Raw genomic sequence first — 27480 nt, forward strand, 5'->3', positions numbered from 1 at the left:
TTCTTTCATCAAAGGATGCACTTATTGTATAAGCGCCACCTTTGACTAGCCACCCTCGATGATTTTTTGTACTAGTGATACAAGAGATCGTTGATAGAAAGGAAATCGAGATATGCAAGGTTGGACGGACGACAACGTCGCACATCCATTGACTAAACTGTTTCCATAAGTAACACAACACACATGTAGCAACTATGGAAAACAAGCATGTTGGAAGCTAGTTTTGATATATTGTTCATACTATTTTAGAACATTTGTTAGACATAATATTTGAAACATTGGTTACCCATTTATATTTATGAAATAAAAAATTCATATTCATTTAGTTATGGTTTAGTATTAAATGATAAAGTCCAATCGATTCAAATCATTCAAATGGAATGTTAAGATTAGATTTTTTTTATTTTTATAAAGAAACACCCATAAGTGAATTTGAACATTGAATCGCAAAATGATCCATAATTCAGGTTGGACGAATAATGACTAAGGAAGATGAGATTGTAAGATGATTTATAGTTCAGTTTCTTGAACAAAACTGAACTAAATGGGACTTTAATGTCAGAAAATCTTTTGCATAGTTACTTATTGGAATTCGTATCGAATTGACCATGAGAACACTTTAAGAGATTAAAGTCACGTCATAAGTGGTTTTCATTAATAGGGATTAGAACCAATTCCTCAATACATGAGTATTTAAGATTGCTTGTTTGAGAATTAGTAATTTCTTTGAAGCTCGTCAAACGTCAAACTGTACAAAGAGACGATAAAAGCAGTATTCAGGCAACTATGAATCAAAGTAAGTGAATCATAAGTTACAAGAAGGGATTGTCTTCCTATCTATGTTGTTGTTTATACAAGGCTTCTCGTAGAGTTATATATTGTGAAAATGCATGACCATTCTCAGATGGATTATGGATTAATCATCTGTTATTTCACATTTGAACTAGTAATTCGAGAAACACTTCTCGACCTAATAAGGATGATAGGATCTTACCTTATTTTCAGTAAGTAACACTAAGTGACAAAGAAATGGGAATGCACACTTATCAAAAGCACAAGGTGGAGGCTAAAGGGAATGTGTCCTTCGGCCAAGGTACGTTTGTCTAATACTAAGGTTTCGATTAGTTACCAGAATAATTTATTCAGTAAGATCAAGTGATTGGAACAGCTTGCTAAAACAATGTTTCCGATCAGTGAGAACTCATCTTATTTGTCTGACAACTTACTTTTGACTGAACCTACAAAGTCACACACCAATAACATAAAAATGGATCGCTAGATTAAATGAATGAAAATTCATTTAATAGCTAACCGGAAAGTTTAGATCGTAAAATGATGAACGATGGACCTCGGAGCATCATCGTACAACGTAGCATCATAGCCATGGGCCATCGACCATGGGGATAAACGAGGCATGATGGCAACATGCGCGCTACAAACACCCACGAGGCATCGTTGCCAACCCACGAGCAAGCACGCAAGGCTAGCAACATGCCTACGCACAACATCGACCTATGACATGGGTGTGCGCACGGTGCAGCAACAACAACACAACAATGCTAGGCAGCGAGCATGGCTAGGCCCATGGCATGCTGGCCCATGCGCCTATGTTGTATGTAGGTGTGTGGCCGACCACAAGGGCCTTGTCCCTTGTCTGTTCTCTCCTTTGAGGTTCTAATCACCAAATTTTATTTCACCTCTCAATTTATTCATTTGTACTCAAATTTTATTCATCTAAATGTTATTCTTTATTTCACTTTTTTCTTCTCTTTTATATTTCACCTTCTTTTTCTTCCTTTGGCCTTTAATTACGAAAATGTCATGCAATTTACACTGGTCTCAAATCATTGTTATTAATCTAGACTTTCCCTTTTCAGTCTACTGAAACCTCGACTTTACAAAGATCAAATCTAAAGAAAACTTGAAACTATTAGGATGACTCAAACCATCTTATTGGGTTAGCTTTGTTGACAAAGTTTAACGACAATTACAGTTGTGCCTGTTAGCCTCGTTTGAGTCTTGAGTTTGGAGAAAAACCTCTGTATAGAACACAAAGGACAATCATTATTTGACGGCCCAAAAGAAAAAATGATAATAATTTAGGTATCGGGGAATATATATATTGTTTTTGTGCTAAGTGGTCCTTTAAGAACATAATGTTTAGCAAATTACAACCAACATACTCCAAAACTAGGATGCTCGGACTCGTTCCACCACCCCGCCGTGCCGATGTCGACACGACACGACGCGGGTGCGGAAACGGAATTCGGATCGGACCCACCAAGTGAAAACCCGACTCGTCATTTAGGGTTTTGAAAACCAAGATTTAAAAATTAGGGATCCAAACCAAGAATATAGAGAATGAAAACTAGGAGCTTTTGCTCTCCTGACAAATCCGATCCCAAATCACTCGCTTGAGAAACCTAAGGCTTTTGGTCGCCGGAATCTTCCACATTAGTCACCGGAACTACCATATCTAAACTGAAAAGGCGTTTTCAGCCTTTCATTTTTTTTTAAATAAGAGATTCACGTGGAAAGAGGTGGGGCTTGGGTAGGCAGGGAGAAGTCAAATATATTTAAAGGTTTACAGTTGTACAATACTGCAACATACATACACTTTTCAATGACATCTAATTTATTTTAAGCTAAAATAGTAAATGACTTATCTTTCCCCATAAAGTTACTGTAAAAATTTTAAACTCTTTTTTCACTTCCTCTGCCATTTAAATGCAAAGTAGGAATAAAATATTTATGAATATTTATATAATAAATAAATTATATCTGCCGTGTTAGCGAGTCCATGTCCGAATTTTGCACACTTCTAAAACGTGTTCCTGAGGCCTTCATTTTAGAATGTTTCGTGTCAGACTCTTAGACCCGTACCTGAGTCGGATACCCGTACCCGAGTTCGAGCATCCTAGCTCCAAAAGACACATTTTACAGCAATGTAATCTAGATAACCTCGCTAAATGTAATCTAGAAAACCTCGCTTCAAAGCGTTGGACTAATTACAAGACAAGTTGAACATCAACATAATTCATTGAGAAGATTCGTATTACTTTCCAGGGACTACTCTGTAGTTTTTACAAGGAAACTCCAAAGTATTTTCTTCAGAAAAAACCTCGCAGTCACTCTTTTTGTGCTTGTACACAAGTATCTATTTCTAGCACACTCAATTCCCAACCCGTCCTTAAAACAAATACAAAAGGAATAACCCAAAAAGGCTCTCGCGTAGTTTATCAGCTCAGCCATCTCTGTAATTCACAATATATTTCCCGATGCTAGATTGCCAGCTACTGTTGCAGAAGTTTCCTACAAATATTTTAAATGTTACATTTTGATGAACATACAATACAAGTACAGGGATGCAGAAACACAATGCTAAAATGTATTACCTGATCATTCTCTAGGAGATCTTCAAGCTCTACTCTTATAATGGAAAACGGTGGCCGGTTACTGGGAGCTGTATCCCAACATCTCTGCATCAAATTGCAAAGCTTTGGGTGTATTTCCTGTGGAATCTCAGGTCGGAGCCCCTGATGTTTGAAAACAAAAGTTTAAACCAAGAAAATATGACTTCGAACATTATTAAAATCCACAGTACAAAGCTACAAATACAAATCTTAGAAGTTGAAAATCGAGTTTAATCGTTGATAGATGCAATTCTTAACTGACCGAACAAAGAGTCAAAGGACGCTGTGATGAGACAGAAGATCATATATAATCATGTACTAAGTGTTAGCGAACTGCTGTCTTGTACAGGTGAGGATGGTTAGATGCAACCACACTCCCTTTAACGCCAATGCCAATTGTAAAGGAGGATACCCATATCCCTCTTCTTCTTCTTTCTCAAGGCGTTAACGCCAATGACAGTTGTAAAGGAGGATAGCCATATCCCTCTTCTTCTTTTTTCTCAAGGCGTTAACGCCAAAGACAGTTGTAAAGGAGAATAGCCATATCCCTCTTCTTCTTTTTTCTCAAGGCGTCTACATCTCTCATTTACATTCAGGGCCTTTGAGCACTCTCATTTAACTGGCAAACTATGTTCATGGCTCATTTACTACACACTTATATGGTAAGGTAATTAAAGATCCAAGCAGGGTCCTCAAAACTTTAAAACCTAGCAACTACACATCCAGCTAATACAATTTATTCTTAGGAAATTCTACGGAACAGTTATTTATGCTCATTTGAGTGTGGCAAATGTTTCAAAAAACATGTTACCAAAAACAGGCTAAATCAAGTAAGTGGGTATTTAAATTACAGTTGTACAGATTAATAGCATTCACCTTCAGGCACTTTGAGCTACAAAAGTTTCAACACGCCCATTATGCAGTGTTAAAAGATTATAGTGATCACATTCAAAGACGGCTTCTGCAATACTGCATACTGGTATTAGTACATGTAATATATAACAATCTTGGGAGCATACCTGTCTTACACCTAATGCAGCTTGCAGTGGCGTCATGTTCTCATATGGAATCTGCAGACCACAAACACCAGCTTTCACAGGACTGCCTCAACACAACTCGATTTCCACATCACAAAAGTGTTCACGGACAATGCTATTAAATATACCTTTGCTGTCAAAAGCTCCCATAGTACAATAGCAAAACTAAATATATCCGCTTTCTGGTCATAGGGCTGATGATTTATCACCTTGAAATAAAAAAGATGGTTAGCAGCTGTCCACAATCTATTGGCATGATAACGGAATCTCAGGTTAGCCAAACTAAAATAAATGAAGGATCTCCCACACTACCATGACTACAGAGTATATACACTATGCAGTATGCATGCTCAAAGAAAATATCATGTTAGTCAATTTGCTAAAGCAGGTAAATGTTCAGCATTGTCAACAGAACAGCTAAAGACTCCATATTCATAACTAACAAGCAACAAAAGCCACTTATTTAAACAAATGCAACACTCCCATCCTCAAAATAATTCAAGAAAATGTCTCTCGTTTTTTTTATTATTATTTCTTTTGTAGTCTGATATTAAATACTTTCCTTTCGAAGTGAATCTTTCATGTTCATTCCTAAACCCCACTCTCCTACAGGGCTATAAGTCATTTATGCATTTCATCCCTTTAAGAGTATCCAACCAGTGTTGGCACGTTGAGTTCATACAATGGAACTAAGAATATAGGCCGAGACCTGGTAGGCTGTGTTCTTCGACGCTCCTCTTTTGGGCTCATACCCGTGTCGACCCGATGCGACACTGATCCGGGTATGGAATCTGTACCGGATCCTTGGTCAGTCAGTCAGACATGGCTGGTCAGCCCCTGCTTTAAGAAAATTTCCAATCTAGTTTTAAGTAACCCTAGATCTGTTAATTAGGAATAAAAGTCACTTTGTTTTTTCTTTAAAGCATGGGTCTTCTTTAAGAGAACTTTTTCAATTCTTTTATTTCAAAAGAAATTTAATTCTTATTTTCTTTTTCTTTGATTTATTTATTTTTCTGTACCTTTTTTCCATGTCCCCATACCCCCCGTGTCTAAATTAGGATAGGGTCCCCGTGTCTTGAAATTACTTTACCGGGTCCGACACTCGGATCCATATCCGTGTCCGACACCCGTACCCGAGTCCGAGTAACATAGCTGGTGTGACACCTAGATGTAAAGGCGGATCAAGAAAGCTTTTAATTGAGGCATTAATATAAAAATTGTGGAAAATAGTACATAAAATAAAATGCAGTGAAGTAATACATTTTCCTCAAAGGCTATATCATAATAATTCAAACAAAGCTCACTGTTGATTAAAATGAAATCTGTTTTTACAATGGACCAAAACAGCTAGGCTCATCATATTTCCTACACTCTTTATTTATTGTGAAGTAGCAAGTAATTGTTGTATTTCAGATTAAGGGTCTAAATGGAATAGTACATGTCAAAGTTGTATACATACGACCCTGTTGCTCTCTCCTTGGCACAGCCTCTAAAGAGGTATAGGGAAAATACTGATGTTGAATAATTTTTGACGTGTCTGGAACTCTGGATAGATGTGAAAAAGGCTTTCAGTAATATACGCGTGCTTAACTATCATTTTATCTTCACGCTTACAACATACATTTGTTTCCTTAAGACATACTGAAAATGCTTATACCCCAGCATGTAAATCTAACGACATTTAATAAAAATTACAATTCTCATACAAAAAGGAAAGATATTGATTATAAAGAATGGCATTAACATATAGACTAGCATGGTGCTGTTAACAGTGTTAAAAAGTCCGTCATAAAAAATACGAAGTATACTTCATATTAGCTTTCTGAAGTTTTATACTTAGCTTTTTTTTTAAAATGCACCATTTTGACTTTGACACGATTCATATACTAAGTTTGACTAGAATTCTTTTACCAATATATAAACCAAATGTTATTATGTAAAATGTTGTTGGATTAGTGAAATACATATTTTCATAATATCATTTTTTTATTATTATTATTTTGACAAATAGAAAACCAGAGATATTTAATGGAAATGATGCATTGGCAAGTGTGCCAGTGCAAGTGATGCTTTTAAAAAAGAAACAGAGGACTATAAATTTCAGAGATTTGAAATGTAAAAAATAGATTAAAAAAATTATATCACAAATAAATAAATAAATAAATAAATAAATAAGGAGTATTACAGAAACAACATATAGGCTATTTATCTCAAATATTTTCCATAGGCAAATATGCCAAAAAGGACCTTTTATAACTCAAATTTTGCGAGAAAGGACCTTATATAATTTTTTTTGTGAAAACACACCTTAAAGTAATTTTTTTTGCGAGAAAGGATGTAAGGGAAGTTTCAAGCATTAACTTAGCTTTTCCGGCCATTGACTTGCACGTGAGCAGCACGTGTTGCTTACGTTGGCTAAAGACACTGATTTTCCCGAGTCTTGAATTTTCAAACTTGATTTTATTTCGATTTTTTTTTCAACTTTAGGTTTTAAAGCTTATCATTTTGGAGGAAAATTGGGTGTGATTAGCAAAATAAAGCCACACGTGCTTCTCACGTGCAAGTCAATGACCGAAAAATCTCAGTAAATGCCGAAATTTGACTTTTGGCTGTCTTTCGCAAAATAAAAATTACATTAAGGTGTGATTTCACAAAAAATAATTATATAAGGTCCTTTCTCGCAAAAGAATTTACATTAAGGTGCGATTTCACAAAAAAAATTATATAAGGTCCTTTCTCGCAAAATTCGGGTTATAAAAGGTCCTTTTTAACAAATTTGCCTTTTCCATAATACATTAAGGTGCACATGTATGGTCATGTTTTATTCGGCATTTTTTAACTTATTTCTGAAAAAAGAAGTTCAGATGAGTTCAAACAAAAAAAGTAAAAATATTTTTTTTATAGACAGTTGAACAAAAGCTATCTTTCACACTCAAGTTTAGTTCAGATAAATAAGTATTTTTGGGATAAAATTAGTTTTATAAAATATTTATTGACACGAATCTAACAAGACCCCACACGACTATGTTTTTTCTTAAGTGTATATTACAAAAGGAAGTCAGATGAGCTTATGTGAATAGTATCCAAAACTCAATTGTGTCATGTAAATAAGAATGGAGGAAGTATAATTTACGTACTAACTCTATGTAATTTCCTTCCTCCCCCCCCCCCCCCCCCCAAACCCACAAAAAGGAATGGTTAATGAAATTCCTTTCACCTGCACTAACCCGATCCTCATATGTAGCATTTAATTAGACTTTCTTATTTGCCAGTTTTCGTCAAAGTTTGTTACACGAAATAACCTGTGTAGTTGGTGGGGACTGGCAACTCATACGGTAAATTGTGATTTTTGTTCTCGTGGACTCTACAACTATTAAAATACCATTAGTTCATTTAGTTAGTTAAATTCATTCACAAACATCAAAAATGATGAGGAACATTTTCTTGTGGTGATAACACTTTCTACAGGAAATATTTTAGGGCCTTCAGTGTTGAACAAATACGTTCCCCCACAGGATCAATCAATTTAAATAAGAAACATTTAAAATGGCACATAAAATTCTTTGTATAAAAAAAAAAAAAAAAAGATCTGTGTTCATTTAGCTTTGACTAACCTCAGGTGCCATCCATCTGTACGTTCCAGTTTCTGCTGTCATAACTCCCTCCTGATGTAGAAAGCGAGCAACACCAAAGTCTGCAACTTTAACGACCTTGAGAAAGCAAGTTGAATTCAATTATAAAAATCTAGTCCATACAGAAATAGCCCACAGAGGAGACAGAAAGAAAACTGCCACTGAATATTAGTCAAATGTCAGGAGGAGCTAATCTAACCTATACGTTTTATACTATAAAAAGTTGAAATTTCTGGACAAAAAAACTGGCTTGTGAAAACGTAGACACTTAGGTTCCCAGATAACATTCACTTATTCTGTGTTTCTTTTGTGTGTTTTTACTTGATGTTCTAGGATCTTTCATTTGTTGACATATAGTTCATGTTTTATATTGCATTTACTGGGAAAAAGAAATCTTGGCTCTCCTCTAAGTAGAATCTTAAAGAAAGCCATAACTGTGTCAACCTCCCACCCGATCTGAGAAGCAAGAAAAAAGAATGGAACATATGACTTGTATTTGGTTAGGATAGTGTTACTAGGAGAGATGGTATCCAATTACAGAAACTCGAAATCCTTGGGAAAAATCCTTAAATATTTAAGGAAAACAATGGGGGGAGGCATGAGTAAGGGAAACTAGGATTTGTAATTGTGATATCTGAGCCCCTGGAAGTCTGGAACTGATGAAGTATGTTTGTATGATTTCTGTATCTATAAACAGAGAAAACAAAAGCCTTAGCTCACTAAGTAGGCTTAGATGAAGCAACAAATCTGCATAAAATAAGCCATACTTTAGGGCTTAGATGGATCCAAATACTACCTTTATAACCTTTATCTTGGTTGCAGCACGTAGAGCTAGGTAGAGACAACATAAGGAGTAAGGCTGCATTCTATTCACCTGATTTCCACTTATTTTTCCTGAACTTATCTTATCTGAACTTCACTGAACTTATCTGAACTTATCTGAACTTAACTGAACTTATCAAAACTTATTTTAGTTATAAATTGTACTTAGCCAACCCTTATTTTTCCGAAACTTATCTTATCTGAACTTATCTGAACTTAACTGAACTTATCTGAACTTATCTAAACTAATTTTTCCTGAAATAAGTGGAAATAAGGTGAACAGAGCAGGGCCTAAGGCATACAAAGGTCGTCAGACACAGATGCTTACGTTTAGTATTGAGACTGCTAAACCGGTGTACACTATAGGATGTACGGATCTATCCCCGGAATTTTCCCAAGGTGCGCATACGATCTTATGTAATAAGATCCAAAGGTATAACCGTGTAATACTGAAGGTGCACATCATAAAAGAGGGTTAAAATTTGGTTGCAAAACTCTAATAAAACCACAAAACAGGTTCATGAAGTAGATATGGCTAGCGATTCTAAAGGCTTCTAAAGCTCATCCTGCAAAAGCCAACAGCAGGATACATAATGGGCTGGGTTGATGTTGTCCAAGCTTGATAAGGTTTGAAGTGTACTCATACATTCGAATACTAGCTGTTTTCCTTTCAAGTCGGTATGGGAGTAAAGAACAGAAGCCAAAGGCTGCATTGGTCACCCATCACCTCAAATAAAAAACATACTTATCTACTGCACTTACATGTGATTACGTGAGGAAATCACTACTTCTAAGGGCAAAGAAACCCCTTCGATTTCCTCTGTCAAAAGCCACTGGAGCTCACGAGGACATCAGCTAGTAATGAACTATTGTGATGTGTACTCTTTCCTTGCATACGATTTAGAAGAACAAGTATCATTTTGGGTGAAATTCCTAACCTTCCAAAAACTTCGCCAATTTCGGGTCATTTCATGGTGAACATGATCTGCATCCTTTCGTCGAGTGCTCTTCCCGGTTCACTGGGCTGTTACCAAGCATAGCTTTAGCGTGTAAACAACCATAAGCTTCGGGTTTTGTTTTTTTATTAAGTAAATAAATGCCAAAGGCGTGGTCTTAAATTATGCGAACAACAGTTCTTTCTTCGAGAGCCTAACATGAAGAAAGAACCCAAACAGAAGTTTTGGTCTAAGTGTGGCCATGGGCGATGCACTAATGCAACAGAAAATTGTAATGATGTCTAATCATTGTTTTACCAACTACAATATGTCTGAATCCACAAACCACTAGTACCGTTAACTCCTCAACTTCTCGAGCTTGGTTCACTGCTTTAGAACTTTAAGAATATACAGCATACAAATGGAGATGGATATTTCAAATTTGCATGGAGACAGCCACAGGCACCATTTCAAGCAAATGGAAACTAGAACTGCCAAAACAAAACCGATGATCCATTTTAGGACATATAGCAATGATAAAAGTTCCAATACGCTTCAAGTACGTACGAAATGGGCCACCACTCGTCTCTCACGTTACCATCTGGTAAAAGTTTTTTCATTAAGTCTCAGGAATCCAATCACGGACCAGTAAATAAAACCAGAAAAGACTAGTGCTCATAAGAGCCAAAACGATCATCACCGTCAATCATAATAGCTCTATACAACAATAAGATGCAACACTGAGTGATGCCCATCTCCGCCAACAGATAAAACCATTATCTAAACTGTAGTTGTACTTACAAAATTGGTAATAAGCAATTGTAATAACGCAGATAAGAAATCATGAAAATCTAGCTACCAATTTTATCTTTCCTAACAATATACTCCTAAATATATCTAAATAGAACAAGCCACAATCTAAATGCTCAATGTTTTTATTCAAAATGGACTCCTCCAATCTCACCAAAAATCAAGTTGAGAAGCCAACTTCAACACATAGAGTATGGCACTGACTGCAACATTGGACACTAAAAACAACAGCAGCAATAAAGTTTCTAGAACGTACTTGAAGCGAATCCATAAGCAAATTTGCTGATTTCAGATCCCTATGGATTATGTCATTGTGATGCAAGTATTCCATCCCTTTGGAGACATCAATTGCAAATTTCAACAGCTCTGAAAACTTCAAAGCTCTTTTATTTTTGTGCAGGTAGTTATACAGACTCCCTCCAGGCATGTACTCTGCAAAAACATTAAAGAACGGCCAGCAAGATCATCAGATGGACACAAAGAAAAATTTGCAGGTCACCATACCAGCCAACAGAGGGAAACAATCAAAAATGGTTTGTTGGCTGGCAAAGCTTGAAAAATATGTGTCAAGCTTGGAAGGCAATGGCAAAGCTTGAAAAATATGTGTCACAGGTAATGCTAATAACAATCATAGAAGGCAGGTAGACAGGCAATCCCTGTAACGTGAACCCAAAGATAATCTACATGTACAAGAATCTGAAGTGAACAACATTGCCAGACAAAACGAGATTGACTTTTTATATTCCTCTGATTCAATATATTTAAGTAAACAGTGAAAGGAGTGAATCTCCGAAACTGGTGAACTTATTTGGTCACAGTCTCCACACCAGTGGATAATATGTAAGATTGATAATAATGAGATATTGAGACGTAACAAATCCACGTGATCCACAAAGCTAGTTGCAGGTTTTTTGGGTCCACAAAAGGCACAGATGTAGACATTTGATCCTTGAGCAACAGTCCCCCGAATATTTCCAAATGAGCTAGTTGGCATCCACCATCAGCACATAATTAAACAATTGATTATAAAAGAAAGGAAAAAAAATAAGCTAAATACTCCATACTTTAAGCTCTAGGATGTTCATAAGAACTGTCTACTTCCATTGTAAGGGTTATGCTTAATTTTATCATCTTGACTTTCACTCAAGCCACGTTTTTAGTAATCAATTCAATTGTACGAGCTTTATCGTGACCAAGCAAGCATTACGTCCAATTCTCATACATCAGAACAAATAGTGTAGTAAAGATGTTATTCGACAATACAAACTTTGCCAATAATTTGTGCAAAGTAGTACCTCAATTGACCACAGTCCTCCCAAGCCTATCAGATTTTAGGAAGGACACAAACAGGCAAAAAGCTCAAGACATCTCCAGGAAGCGAGATATCAATAAAATTCTAAATAATGCCTCAAATAAATTTCGGTTGACATGCAAGTTAAACTCAGTACTCATGAAAGATTTCCGTACAGTGGCCACTACTGAGCAAGCCACATGACCCAGCAAAATTCTTGAGAAATGAGAATATTCTTTAGACTACTAGACTGTAGATTACTTATTCATATACTGACTTCTTCCAGCTATTGAACAGACAAATATGATACCTGTTACAATGCATAAATCAGGAGACTTTGTACAAGCGCCAATAAAACGAACAACATTTTCATGTCGCACCTCCCTGCATATAAAACCAACTATTATTTGTAAAAAAAATTACATAAAGAGAAACAAAGGAAGAGGGAAAATGCTCCACGTATTTAGCTTATACTTACTTTTCTTTGAGAGTTGTGCAGAAATAAGTCTTTTTAATAGGATATAGATAGTGAAACGTCAACATGCTGCTAATACAATCCCTATACTAGGAATTTGTTCTCAGCTCTAGATTGACAAAAGAAAGTAAAGACAATGTTCACAATTGTAACATTGATTCCAACAAAACCTGAAAGAGAGGATAGATTTGAATTAATCTACATTCATTATTAGTTTAGTACTGTTTCATCTCCTTTAATCAACATCGTTAGATTGTCAACAAACCAGCTCAGAATTACCATCAATCCGTCCTTCTCCCTACCCCGCAGTACATGAGATCGGTACATAATAAATGGATACAACAAATACTTGAAAAACTCAATCCCATGTAACAAAGAACCCCACAACAACATACAATAAGGCAATATAAATTCTTATACCAGTAAAGGTTCAGTTGGCTTTAAAAAAAAAAAACAGTAATGCCTACTTTTGTGTCTGCAAATTGTCCAACTGTCCAGGGTACTTTCAATTCATTGTAACCTCTAAGTATTTCAAGTGTCTTCACATTCTTAGAGAGACCTTCCTTAGGTTCTCCTCCTTCCCTATAGAGTATGAGAATACCTCATACTGTTCGAAGTAGTACACTGAAAAAAGGCTGTTCCTGGACTCTTATTACTTGAAATAAATTACAGTAACCATGTGTTTTCTTATGAGAAAAACAACCACCTTGTTCCAAATCATTCAAAATTAAAGATGTTGATAGCTTGCCTTACTTTCAGTTACCATTCAACCTCAAAATCACACAGAATTATCTATACAATAAAATCTAATAAGACACCTGAAAGTTTCCACTTATTCCTGAAAATATAGACCTAGATAGGTTATCCAGTTTAAACGAGTAGTACATTGTCACATGATTATTGCTTAAAGAGAGGTTTAGTAGAACCGATTTCCTATTACACTATGGCACACGATCAACAGGCCACAGCAAACTCAATAGCAAGCTCTTGACAAAACTTATCTTCGCGTTCTTTCCCATTCAGGTTCAGTTTGCAATGACAGCCCACTACTTCTAATGGCATTCTACTCTCTTTTACCATCACAAAGACAGAAGTGGCAATATTGCAGAGAGCTGCAATATTAACTTTTGTTTCACTTCACTTAAACCAACCCCACATTTTTGAAGATACACAACTCATCATCAAATGTGTCACTTTGATACAAGAAACGTCAATCGCTCACCTTAAAATTGCCACTTCTTGAGCAAACTCATCCTCTGACGCTTCAGTTAGATGCTCAGATCTGAGAATCTTGACAGCCACATCCTGACCAAGGTACACACCTCGATACCTTTTCCAAAAATCAAAACAAGATAAGCAACAGTAGCGAAATACAACATGGTAGAAGAAGCAGTTACACTCACAGATCGCCACAAGATCCAGATGCAACTTTGTCCCCTATCTTCAACAATCTTCTATCTATTTCCCAATTTCCAGGTTCTCCTCGAGCAGCTAGTGCCTTCTTCACCGAAAACTTTGAATGTGATGAGCCAGACCACGAGCCCTATAGTTTTACAGAACTTCATTGAACTATATTCCCCATTTAGAAAATAAACAAAAGAAACAGGTTCTAAAATAAAACCCTGAGCGCTGAATCACACTCACTCCAAGAGAACTTCAAAAAAATAAAGCTGATTCAATTTTATTTTAATGTAAGATACCATACAAACGCGGCAATATTTATTTCCTAATGGCCTATATGACATTATAAACAAACCCCCCCCCCCCCCCCCCCCCCAAAAAAAAATAACAGATGTAGCTTTAGATAACTGACACTAAAATGTGCCCAGGCAAACAATAATGTAGAGAAGATTTAACAAACACAGCTCTGAATAAACATACCACTTATGTAAAAAAAAAATGTAGTTCTCAGATAGGTCGTTAGTCATGACAATATTCAATGCACAAAGGACACCATATTTAGACCTCCTTAAAAAGCTCGCATAGATGTATTTAATATGGAAAAGTTGAAGGAGCCGACTGGGAATTGTGAATCTCTTCCTGTCTTCCACTGGGAAGTTGACGTTCTGGTTAGAATTTGAACCTAGAGGAGAAACTGGAGGAGTCGTGGAACCATAGGTGAGTCTCTGCAGAGAAGAGCACTTAATTCAATAAGACTATTCACATTCAATGCTCATTTGGTAGGCTCGACTTTAGAGAAGAAGCTTCCGAAGAAGGTTGAGGGAACAATTCCTGATGTGGAAAGGGATGATGCTCATGACTTTGGAATTTTCAGTTCCTTAATGTTAAGCTGTTTTTCTACCAGGAAGGCCATGGAGGACAAGATTATTAAGTATAGAGAGGCACCAAATGCCTTCCCGTCTCCCCATCTTTCAAGCACAAAAGTTTTTTGAAAGGCACCAACGAATTTATATTGGAGGAGTCCTATTTAAACTAGGGAGAAGACTTGTGCAAATCATGTATATCAGATAAAGAAACACCAAAAAGATCTTTGAGGCTGAGCCCAAAAAGAAGTCGAGAAAACAAGGCTATCCCATGAACTCACCATAAAGAAACTTTACACTTGAAATGCTGTCATTCTTCTTTCAGAATAAAATCCATGCAGAATGCTTTCAGAATTTCCAACCATTATTCCCTCCAATAGCAATGTAACGAGAATGCATTGAGTTAAATACAGAACTCACGTTGGCCCTCGCCATCTCACAGAGCAGATGAAGGTTGCAATTTCAAACCACACAGAAAAGAAAAGAATATTCTTAAAGGGGGGGACTTCAAACCCCACCACAACACACACATACACATGTATGCGTAGCGGCATAGTGCACAATACAAACACATGGGGCGAAATGTCTTAATTAAGTTTACCCAAAAACACCTGGTCGTATAAAAGCATACACCTGTTTGTACCCCGCAAGAAGCGGGGTAAGGGGGGGTCGGACGTATGCAACCTTACCACTGCAATTACAGAGAGGTTTCCAATTGACCCAAAAGCGATAACAGGACGACAACGGGACGACCATCTTCTACTTCATAGAAAAGAAGCGAAGAGGTATTAAGAGCCATTTTGATTTAGTCCACTACATCCCACGGCCAAAAGAACAAATGAATCTTTGGCTCCATCGGAAATAGACATCCCGCCCACATTAACCAAAGACGCTAAAATAAGTTACTTGAAACTCGTGGCAAGTTGCTTGAAATTGGCTCCTTAAAAAATGTACGTGTTCTATTCTAACCATAACTATCACATAATTGCCATAAAATGTTGCCTCGTCCGTAACTATTTCCCCTTGGCCCCTACAAACATCAAAAATCATACTTTATATCCAAGACAGTAGAAGCGCCAACTCGTGAATTCTCAGGCATATTAAATAGCCTTCTCGATGATAATGCACACCCCAACAGTTAAGAAAGACAAGCGAGTGGGACTCATGCTCCACAAAGCATTCTGCAGCAAGAAAGCCAACCTTTGGTCTTCTCTTTTGAAACATATCATTAGGATTAATCCTACCCAGCACTACTATCCACATAAAAGCTCTTACCCTTAAATTTACTTACTACATAGCCACCCAATGAAATTGGCGGTCGTTAAGGAGGTAGTATTGAGGTAAGGTTAAGCTATACCAAGAAAGGACATGAACGAAAGATCCCTGATGAAAAGCCTCCTATATCTCACCCTCATGCAGTGGCCTGAAGATCACAGCATTATCAACAGAAAGTGGGAAAAGGAGCATCATGCAGCATAGATACAATAAATAAAGATCAGAAGCAGACACTAAAAGGCCATGCGCTATCTGAATATCCTCTTGGAACTGAATGCATTGATGATTGAGCTAACTTTTCGGTTTTTTCCATAGACCAGCATGCGATGAACTCATGATGTCAGCTCAGTGGACATCAAGCATCTCACCAAATTTTTGCTCAATCTATATTCCCTCTGGAAACACAGTCATACTGACTCAAGTTCAAAAGGAAAACCCTTACCCTTTCTTAATGGATCAATTCTTTTAGACATGGACCTCCTAAACCCCAAGCCTCCTTCCACTTTCTGCCAACACAACAGTCTCTTCTCTTTCCACAAATCTCAAACCTTAAAAAAACCCTCAAAATTTTCTCGACTATATTTAAAGCCATAAAACCTTAAAAAAGGGAAATATAGTAGAAAAATGCCTAGAAACGGAAACTAGATAAACAGAATTACAAGTCATAGCGGTGACAGGGATGGGTCATGATTTCTACCTGTCAGGCCATGTGGCGCTTCAGGCTGGCCCAGCCAATGCCATCTTTAAGCATCATACCGGGCACATAAACCAAAATGGTGAAAGGGAAAGCTGACAAAGACCCCTGCTGTAACCCCCGCAATGAGAAAACAACTCTCTTAGAACACCATTTTACCATCAGCTAACATGAGCACAAAACAAACTCTCACCACCAACCACCAAATTCTATCCTCTCCAACAATATAACTCATCCGAACAAAAACCTTCTAAAAATCTAACTCACAGATATTAACCAAGTGCCATGCCACTGCCAAATCAATTGACCATGCCAAACAAAAAGAATGTATTGCGTGAACCATTTTGTCACTTCCGTAATGAAAAAACACTGCATAAAATACAACAAATAATTCATTAAAGTAAGATTCTACCTCACTCTTATCAATTGCTTCTTCCATAGCTTTGCGCAAGCTATCAGCATCCTGATCATAACATCACAAAATCAACAACAGTTTGACTAAACGCAGACCTGCTGCATAAAAGTAGAATTGCAATATCCTATTAAAGAAAAGCCAAGAACACAAAGAAACTGTCTCCTCTATCATGGACTGGAAGCTAAAGGACAAGCAACTAGTTCTCAATTTCCCTATATTGCTTGATCCTGATCCGGGCATTATATCTTTTGGCATTCTGTTACAATCATAGCAAAGATAAAATAAATAAAAAATGAAAATGAAAACAGCAAAATTAAAATGTTTGCTTGTGACAGCGTTGGAACCAAAACACCCTATACTGAGCAAGTAATGAAATTCTCCATTACTACTGACAGAGAAGGAAGAAGAAAGCCACGGAGAGATAGGAGATAGAATAGGCAACTAAATAAGCCCCAAAAGCAAAACATTTTACAGATTCTTCTCAACACAAGCAATTCATGGAAAATAACTTGACAAACATTTGGTAGAGCAACTATGGTGGCTGGGAATTCTTTTGTGTTATGAAGATTGTTTTTATAAAACTTCTTATCCCAAAATGTGTATCTTAAGATTTTACTTATTACAACTAATTACCCCACGATGTGTTCTGGAAATATGTAACGTTTGCAACCTTTAAGGCTTCAAGTGAGTAGGCTGGGAGGCAAAAAAAAAAACTGAATGTACAAAAGAGATGAAAGGACGAGTAATCTACTATCAGACCCACAAGATATGAACCAGAACCAACCCATAACCACCTCACAGAAGGGTGGGTCCCAGGTTTCATTGTAGATCTCTGATAAACAAATCTTCCAAATTTATATACATGTACATACAAGAGCACACAAAAATACACAAACCCAGCCTCCCACGCATGCGGACACAGCCACACGCAAATACAGAACACAATGCAAAAGATTGATGAGCCAGCATAGGACGGAAATTTCAGATACAGATGCTCAGGAGTCAGGAGGAACATCTTACTTATCCGATACACATAATCCAGGCTAAAAATGGAAAAGATGTGAAATGTATTCGTTTAACAAATGAGAAAAAACTAGGTCCTCAAACTGCTCTAGAGATATTTGAAAATTTAATAAAAACAGATACCAAAACATATATTATGTAAAAAAGTATAACAATTGTTGATAAACAAAGAGTACCTCCACAGGCCATCCATCCACCACAAATACATCCAAGGAGTAGCCATCAGTGGTTGAGAATACATGTGCTTCACGAATGTTAAGCCCTACGTCAGATAGCAAAGCAGATAGCTGGAGGAAGATCACAGAATATTGGCAGTTAAAATAGACTTTCGGAACTGTCCAACAAAAGAAGAAAACTAGAAAAGGTCAAAGAAAATGAATGAAAGGGACAGGGGTCATATAGAGCACAATGGTTGATGATGAAGTCATTGCAGCTAACTTCTGAAATTGTACACATCATAACAAAAATGGAAACGGCAGTCTCCATAAGACAGTTACAATTTTAAGTTAACTGGAACAATAACTATGAACTACCACTTTCTAATTTCAAAAGTATTTACATTTTAAATGATTCTTAGAATTAACATATAAGCATGTCAATGATAATAAATACGGAGTAATAAATACTAACATACGAAAAAATCTAAATCTTTTTATCATACAACAAGCCCAGTACTTAGAGATAACTATAAGTATGCCTCTTGACAAGAAAGATTCCTACCAATTCAGCTTGACAAGAAATAATTATGCCTCTTGAGAAGAAATAATTCCTACACCCACATAATCTTGATCATAAAAAGAAGATACATATCGTCCTAATCAACTGCAAATAACGTCAATACATCACAGACAATGTAAAGCAATATAATGATTTCATAAGAGATACAGGTTCCTGCTTAATGCTCAAATTATCATTCTTCATCATCATCCTTCGGAAGCAAAACTCATCCATGAGTTGTTTTGGAAAAAGAAACTAAGAATATAAACCATGAAATGCACAGAAAAGTTGCAAGACTAAAGAATCAGATAAATGCTTTCTAGGATTTCTAGTACAAGTCCAAGTCTGGATTTAAATCAATATATCAGTCCTAAAGCTTTCCTCTATATGCTACCAACATCAGCAATTTGCATTTATACAAGTGATTTTATCTCTGTTAGTTTGGAAATGTTGGAGCTATGCAAAGGGCGATCTAGCATTCAAGCCAATCGCTAACAAGTAGCAACTGGCAGCACAAACATAGATTTAGCACTATGGCTATGGTTCAGAAACCATGGATCTGATACAAAATTGATGTAGAACACTCTGCATACTGCCTATCTAAAATCCCATCATTTAAAAATCTATATACATTCAGAGATTTAAACCCCAACCTCAAGGCGCTAATTTAAAAAATATGCCAAACATCTGCAAATATTAAGCATTACCCTTTTTTTATTCTTGATGACTTATTAAGCCCCACTCTCAACACGGTAAGGGGTAGGATGACAATGCCTTAACTTAGAGATTATAAAGAGGGAAGATTTTTGGACATCTAATTGGCCATTAGAATGGTACGCAACTCCGGTTACTGTTCCAAAAATTTATAAAAAGTGCAGACAGTTTAATAGCACAGAATCAAGGAGAAACTAAAAGGTCTGATTGTATCAGTAACATCCTTCAAATAATATGAAGGACAGGAACTTTCACCAAATATAATAAAACTACAAGCTCGTAAAACAAAGGAATAAATAGCTGAGGATCAAGAAAAATCAACACCCAAGTCTCTTTTCTATTTTACCTGACTGAGAAGCTTGGGTTTATCTGGTGTAGAACATATTACTTCGTGAGTTGGAACATGGGAAGAAATTTCCTGGCTGCCACATAAAATCTCGCATTAGATCATCACAGAAAGATATACCACAAAGATCAATGCACAACTTGACATCCAAATACAAACATTTCACCAATTAGGTGAAAGGAATGATAGATTTATAATATGTTAAATAACTTAGTAAAGTTTCATTGTTTAGCAATCAGCTATTGGCTGTTGGCATAGCCGTTGCCTGACTGATTCACTTGGCTTGTTTAACCAGTTATTCAGTGTTGGTTGTTTTAGCAGTATTAGCTATTTATGAAGTATATTTTACACAGCTGTTTGTGCGAAACCAAACCGCCTGACATCTTATACAGCTGCACTTCCAAGCGGTAAACCGATCTTCCCAAGTCCATGGAAAGAATACTGGAAACTTTGTTGCTTCTTGTCTATTTATATATGAAACAACAAACTCTTGGGAAAAACAGCCAAAAGCCAATGTTTCTCATATGATTCATCTTGCTACTCAAAACAGCCAAAAGCCAATGTTTCTCACTTGCTTTTTGCTGATGACATCCTTCTTTTTGAGTAAGTTAATGATAAGACCATTATTTCTCTTCAAGATATCCTAGAGTGTTTTTGTCACCTTTCAGGCCAATCAATCAATGTGGCTAAGAGTAGAGTTCTATTTTCTGGGAACACCCCTCCGAGCCAACATGCTCTCCTGACTAAGGAAGCGGCAGATTTGAAGCCTTAGCTTGACTTTCCCATTTCAGGTACCAGACCAACTAAGACCTCAGGCCAGTTTATCATGTCTAAGATTATGGGCCGGTTATCCTCTTGGAAAACCAACTTCTAAACTAAACCAGGTCGTCTGTGTCTTATTTCTTCTGTGATTAATACCACGCCTAGCTACAATATGCAGCGTCTCCTTTTACCAGAAGCTATCCTTAAGGAAATGAATAGTACCAAATTCTTGTGGGGTAAGGGTAAGAATCAAAGAGGAATCCACTTGATTAATTGGGAGAGTATTTCTACTCCAAAAGATGAACGGGTTCTTGGTTTAAGATGTGTGAGAGCTCTTAATAAGGCCTTTATTCTGAAATAGTGGTGGCGTATGCTCCACCAAGAGGATAACCTTGCGATTAGAGTTTTGAAAGATAAGTATTCCAAATCAAATGACATGTTTCGTTCCTTCTCTTATGGTTCTCACTTGTAGAAAGCTATGGGTAAAGTGTGGGCCGATTTTAAGAAGAGTGTGGTATGGGGAGTTGGGAATGGGGAGTCCATCAATCTATGGGAGGATAATGGGTTAGGGGAGTGTGGAGACACCTTGTCCATGGGCCATGGAATGAAGGAGAGGATAATCTCACTGTCAAGCATGTTTTAAATGGAGATAACTGAGATTTTTCTTGTCCATGGCCTTTGATGACTCCTTGGACAATCAATAAAATTCCACAATCAAACAGCAACTCCTTGGACTCACTGCTGTTGATGACTATATGCAATTCTGAGAGGATAAAAGTGACAGTAACATAGCTTACAATGTAAACAACTCACAGCTGAAAAATGATCGGTAGTTTAAGAGCCAATGATATAAGTGTTTGCTTAACTAGAGGTCTTTGGAAATCTACATTATGATATATACAAATAGACATATTTCTTGTTTAAGAAGATTATTTTGACGTAATATACTGACATGTAATGTCATAACGTCTCAATAAAATTACCCTAGCTAATCAGTCATATAACTCCTACTCCCTCCGTTCCATAATGATTGCTTCATTTTCTACTTTTCACGTTTGTCAGTGCACATTTTATATTATTTTTAACTCTAATTATACATTAGTAAAAACTATAAAATTTTGATATTCTTAAAGTACTGAATTACTGATTGAAACGAATCAAACAAGACTCCACGTGAATATGTTTTTTCTTATACATTGTACGGAATTTAGAAGATTCTAGTCGATTGTGAATCGTGTCAAAATTTTAAAACTCTGAATTGGAACATCATTATGGCACGGAGGGAGTAAGATTTTTATTTTATTGCAGCCCTTAAAGTAACTTTCACCCGTTAATGGCCATCCTTCAGATGTGAAGAAACTTATTGAGGAGTAATTAATGAACATGCAAAGGTACCCGGGAGCTTCGACTATGTCAAATATAAAGCATGGTAACCAGCATATGTTCAAGAGGAATCGCCAAATATTTTCCCTTATCATATTATATTATTAAGTATTCCCCTCCATCCTACCACATAAGAAAAGGAAAAGACATGCATTTTAAAAATTCACGAGTCCTGCTCGTGCATAAAAAAAATAAAAATAAAAACTAACTCCAACACCAATTCTACTTGTCACACTAAATATTAGTAGTTGCAATTATTGTATGAAGGGTAAAAAAAAAATTAACTACTTGATTGCACTGAAGTAAGAGACTCAAGATTTCACTGAATTCCATAACAAGTTTTTTGTGATCCGACAGTAGGACAGTAGGACCATCAGTCCATCACTTACAACTCATAAGATTTTTTATTTTATTTTTTATAAAAGAAGACAGGTTGTTGACGGCAAGCATGCGATTTTTAGCAAGAGACTCAAACTTTCACTGAACTCCATAATCAAACCTCACCCACCACATCACACACAAAACTTCTCCAAAGGCATAATTTACTGAGATTGGATTAGTTACCTCTTTTTCATCATTCCAGAATTCTGTCTAACCTCTAAATTAAGATCTTCAAGCTTGGAACAGGGTTCAAATTCCCTTCCTTCTTCCCTGCTTCAAAATAGATAAGAACCACACTGGAATTGTTGTAAACTGTGGAAAATGATAACGGTGGGATGGATGAAAAAAACATAAAATCAGCAAAAACAATTTAAGTCAAAGGTTTGAAAGAATCAGATTACTTGTTCTGCACACGTTCTCCATGATTATTAACTAGAGCCAGATGTTCTTCGCTATCCTCTGATTTGAAGTTCTACAAAGAAGCAAAAGTTAGCAAATGTTAAACGGACAAAACAATACAGAATAACAGAAATTTACCACGTTGCATCACCAAAAAGGCCTGAATTGGGAAAAAAGATAATCTGAAAGGAAATGATTTATATAAAAACTTTCTACAAGTTTGATGCACAGACAAATAGTCTGAACTCTGAAGAACAGAAGAGTTTTTCAACTGCAAATCTCCAATGTAAATAAAAAAAAAATTAACTGCCAAACAATTACACTTCTATGAAAGCAGCTCCATAACAGATGAGTTTATTACCAAAATCCATTGGATACTCTGCATAAGAGGCTTAAATGTATACAAAACATAGCAAGTTAGCAACAGAAAATATCAACACATTATTAGTAAGACAATATCCATTTGGAAATGCAAAGTATAAAGAAAAAATTAACCATCTCATACACTCAATGACTTGGAAATTCTAGTACTCCATTTACATTAATGTTTTCAACAACAATGCCAACAGCCGAAAAACAAGCATCAGGCAAATATTCTCATGGGGTTAGTCATAATAAAGATGAAAAGGGGCTTTAATAATCATCATGGTATTTCTTACAACTAGCTTAGGGTGTTACACTCAAATGACAACAGTGTATAACTGGTCAACAGTTCCAGACTTAGCTTAAAGTTGTCGGACCACACACAAACTAATTTAACTTTAAGTAAATATGAAAAATTGTCAAGAAAAAACTAATAGTTAGTATGCATTACATTGAAAACATCTAACACATAATGTGTTTAAACAACTACCCTAAGAAAAACATTTTTCACATTTGGGCTACCTTTTAGCTAATACTTCCTCCGTTCTTATTTACATGACACGATTGGGTTTTTGACACTATTCACACAAGCTCCTTTAACTTCCTTTTGTGATTTATACTTAAGAAAAAACATAGTCGTGTGGAGTCTTATTAGATTCATCTCATTAAATATTTTTTAAACATCAACTTTTTATAATTTTTTCTTATCCATAATAGAAGATATTAACGTTTGAAATCGTGCATTGACAAACGTGCCTAAATATTTGTGTCGTTTAAAAAAGAACAGAGGAAGTATATGACACAATCAACTCATTTTCTAATCAATTTCTCAACAAACGGAAAATCGGTGATGATTACTAGCCTTGTGAGCAATTTAGAGTCTAATGACGACGAATTGAGGGTCGAATTGGATAATCTATGAACTTAAAGGTTTTTAAAAAGTTGTTTAAAAAGGTAGATTTTGCAATAAAAGAAAATTATACATGGTAGTTTCTCAGGAAAAAAAATATTATAATTAAAAGAGATGTTGGCAAATAATCCTTCTATAATATTTTCTTCTTTTCGAACTTATCCATTCAAAAGTCACACATGACACCCAAATAACAACTTCCTTCGTCCCATACTTAACTTCATGCTTGGTAGAATAAAACACTAGAAGTAGGCAGAGAGAGAAAAAAAATATGGGAAAGTATTGGTAAAGCTGTAAAGAGAGAAAAGAAAGAACTAGTGTAAAATCTAAGCATAAATTTTTTATTGGGACACCCCAAAATGAAAAGTGAAAAGTTCATCCGTACTAGAACAGGAATATTGGTGGACAATCGACATACATCTAACACAATATAAGAAGCACGTAACAGATGCCAACAAATATTTAATATACTCACCTCTCTAATTTTTATCAAAGTTAAATCACACAAGTCAAAGCCTAAGATAGAAATTGAATTTTAGATTTCTACAATCATCCCATCATTAGCATGTTGCCTACATCTCACTCAATCCGATTCCAAAATTGCTAACCCAATCCATCAATGTTGGACAATCACCCGTTACTAGCAAAAGATAGCAACATTTTTCGCCTTTTCGGAGATAATATAGTATAAGTCTCATATTTTTTTTCCAGGAGGGGATCGATTTTTCTTTATATTTTGACATGATTAAGAAAATTTAATTAGACATGTGCACTTCGGATCTTGGTGACACTGTGACAAGCAAAATGGTCTAGAAGAACCAAACTTTTCCAGTTTGTGCTCTGTTCTTTCATTTCTTACTTTCTCCACATCTTTACCATAATCCAAACAAGGAACAGGGTTTTGCATCCAAAAAAAGTAGGAAACCGTCATTAATGGGTGGAATTCTAAGAGTTTCCACTAGTAATTCTCCATGCTCGGGACATTCTTAAAGAAGCTTGATTTTCATATCTTTGTTGGTTTTATCTTCAGGAACTTCATTTCTATAAGAGTCATCCTTGTTGCATGAACAGGAATACGTAAGACTAGTCAGAAGAGGTCAACTATATAGATAAAGAAACACTAAAAAGTGTAGAGAACATTTCTTTCCTACCAGAAGTTTCAATAATCAACAAATATTTCACTTCTAAAGTTTAAACTCCACAACTTCTTCAGATCAAATTTTCCTCATGGGAGAATACTTGTGGCATACGGCGACAATTACATGTATAGAAGTCAAGATGGTGCAGTGCCAGGGAGGTTGGCGACCAGCAGAGAGCTTACCTCCCCTCACTTTTACTTAATTCGCTAGTTCGCCTGCAAACCATGAATCGTACAAGGGGAACCAGTGTAAGGAACTGATACATTTTGGCCTAATTTACAAAAATAAGGTAATTAATTATGTTCTTGTTACCAATCTTAGTATTAGAGAAATAAGAACAATGGCTCCACTAACGCTTCTTTCTTAGACACAGAGTGTAACTTCCCACCAGAGCTGAAAGGAAACTCAAAGTGCATGGTGGAAGCAGATTAGGGGATTATGCACAGTAACATATTTTAGGCAAAGAAAACATTTGCCTTCAGTCAGAATTTTAGATAATACTGTAGATCGAATAGAATAAGCAGCATGATTAATATAACAACTCAGAGGACTTGATCAAATGACACTAACACATGTAAAGAATCTTATAAGAAAAGTGTATACGGAGCATTTCACATTAATTATGTTTGGTCTGAACAGCAATCCAATACAGAACACAAAAATAGATGGAAGTTTCAATAAGATACTGCATCTACAGAAAGAGACTTATCATTTAGATGAGATTATCATTTAGAAAAACATACATCATTACTTTTCGCATGACATTCCTTTTCGTTAAGTCCCTCCTACTACAGAACTCAAAGTTTAAATATCAAAAAAGACATTTATAAGACGAATATTATTTATATTTCTCCTTCTCAATTTCCAAGAACGGAAGACGGTTCCAATATTGACTGCAAATTCAATACCTCCAAACAACGGACATGGAAAACAGGTCTCTTTTCAGGGTCCTTCGCCAATGCAAGAAGCTTTCGATGTAACAAAACGTCTTCTGCTCTATCTATATTTATATCCAAACCATAACTGTAGCAAGAAGGAATTGCAACAAAGTTAGCAAATTGCCAACATGCCCGATCCTGGTATAGTGGTATCTACACACTAACTCAGTTTATCAAGTGAAAACAAGAACCCACAGCAGAGAGCAATACACTAAGAAACTAGCAACAAAAGATCCCTTCTATAAGCTGGGAATAACAGTGAAGAATAACAAAGGAGGAGAAAAAACATAACCTGCCATTCTTTAACTGAGCACAGACAAAACAGCAGTAAAACACATTTCCACATTGAATTAGACCTCACTAGCAGGAATAAAATGCAAGCCAGACGGACAAAAAATGCTAAATACTCTCTCCGTCTGAATTTAAGTAAATGCGAAGACAGTATCAAATTCAACGGCAAACCATCAAGAAAAATCAAGTTCAAATTTCTCAACTTACAAAAAATAACTAGGATTATTCAGATTACATAGGTGACGCTATCGGCGTGACTATTAGTTCTGGACAGACCGAGTAAACCAAAGACTATCGAATTCTACTGCAAACTATCAAGAAAAACTCATCTAGAGAAGATTCGTTCAAGTTCGGTCAGAATTCAGCTATCACATTCCTAGTTCAAATGCAACATCAGCATGATAATTCCAGAAATTATTACATACAACCGCAAAACATCAAGAAAAGAGCTCGCAGTCAAAACAAAAAAGGAAAGAGAGACTTGAGAGAGTAATACCTAGGAGGCAATTTATTGAAATGAACATCCAAGATCTCACGGAAGTCAGGATTAGAAACAACTTCTTCAATTCCATTTTCTATCAACCGATTATATACATCGTCCCGTATATCAAGCAATACGCTGCCGCCTATTCCACCACCGCCAAAACTCCGAGGTGGCGAAGAACTCTCACCTACTCCTTCAATCAACTCCATTGTAACGCCCAAAAAAATTCAACAAAATCACACTGCAATCATCAAAACAAAGAATATACTATAGGAAAAAAAAAATATCAAAGTAATTGTCTCAAATTCAGGAAATACGGAGAAAAAAAGATAGAGAAAATCAGAAAACTGACGAAAGATTATGTCCGCCATCGATAAGCGAAGGAGAAACTTCGAGCAAAATGATCGTTTTTTAGGAGCGAGAGAGTGGCAGAGTGCGAAATTCTGGGTTAAGACAAAAGAAAATTATCTGCAGAAATGGAGAAGACGGAAGAGAGAAAAATTCTACGGGAGTAGGAGAGAGAAAGGACAGACGGCAGGCCGTTGGGAAATTTCTTTTTTATAAATG

At 36.2% G+C, this 27480-nt stretch overlaps 1 protein-coding gene across 4 annotated transcripts; it reads right to left on the bottom strand.

Annotated features, from left to right (window-relative positions):
- Window positions 1-3020: 3020 nt before the first annotated feature.
- On the bottom strand, window positions 3021-27480 carry LOC110784675 (serine/threonine-protein kinase STY46). Of its 4 annotated transcripts, none has more exons than XM_021989131.2 (17): window positions 27266-27478; window positions 26926-27154; window positions 26109-26223; window positions 22791-22861; window positions 22573-22659; window positions 19864-19939; window positions 18263-18373; window positions 17061-17111; window positions 13819-13958; window positions 13638-13745; window positions 12251-12324; window positions 10906-11081; window positions 8065-8160; window positions 4579-4659; window positions 4433-4483; window positions 3396-3536; window positions 3021-3312 (listed from the first exon to the last, which is right to left on the bottom strand). In XM_021989131.2, the coding sequence occupies exons 2-17, from the start codon at window positions 27120-27122 to the stop codon at window positions 3262-3264; spliced, it is 1626 nt and encodes a 541-aa protein (XP_021844823.1). In that variant the 5' UTR covers window positions 27123-27154; window positions 27266-27478; the 3' UTR covers window positions 3021-3261. The 4 variants fall into 4 exon arrangements, with proteins under 4 accessions (XP_021844823.1, XP_021844822.1, XP_056683696.1 ...); XM_021989130.2 differs by having other exon boundaries at window positions 22573-22662; XM_056827718.1 differs by lacking the exon at window positions 17061-17111 and having other exon boundaries at window positions 27266-27480.

This window comes from Spinacia oleracea, chromosome 4, assembly GCF_020520425.1.
Source record: "Spinacia oleracea cultivar Varoflay chromosome 4, BTI_SOV_V1, whole genome shotgun sequence".
In the NCBI taxonomy this organism is placed as follows: Eukaryota; Viridiplantae; Streptophyta; class Magnoliopsida; order Caryophyllales; family Amaranthaceae; genus Spinacia; species Spinacia oleracea.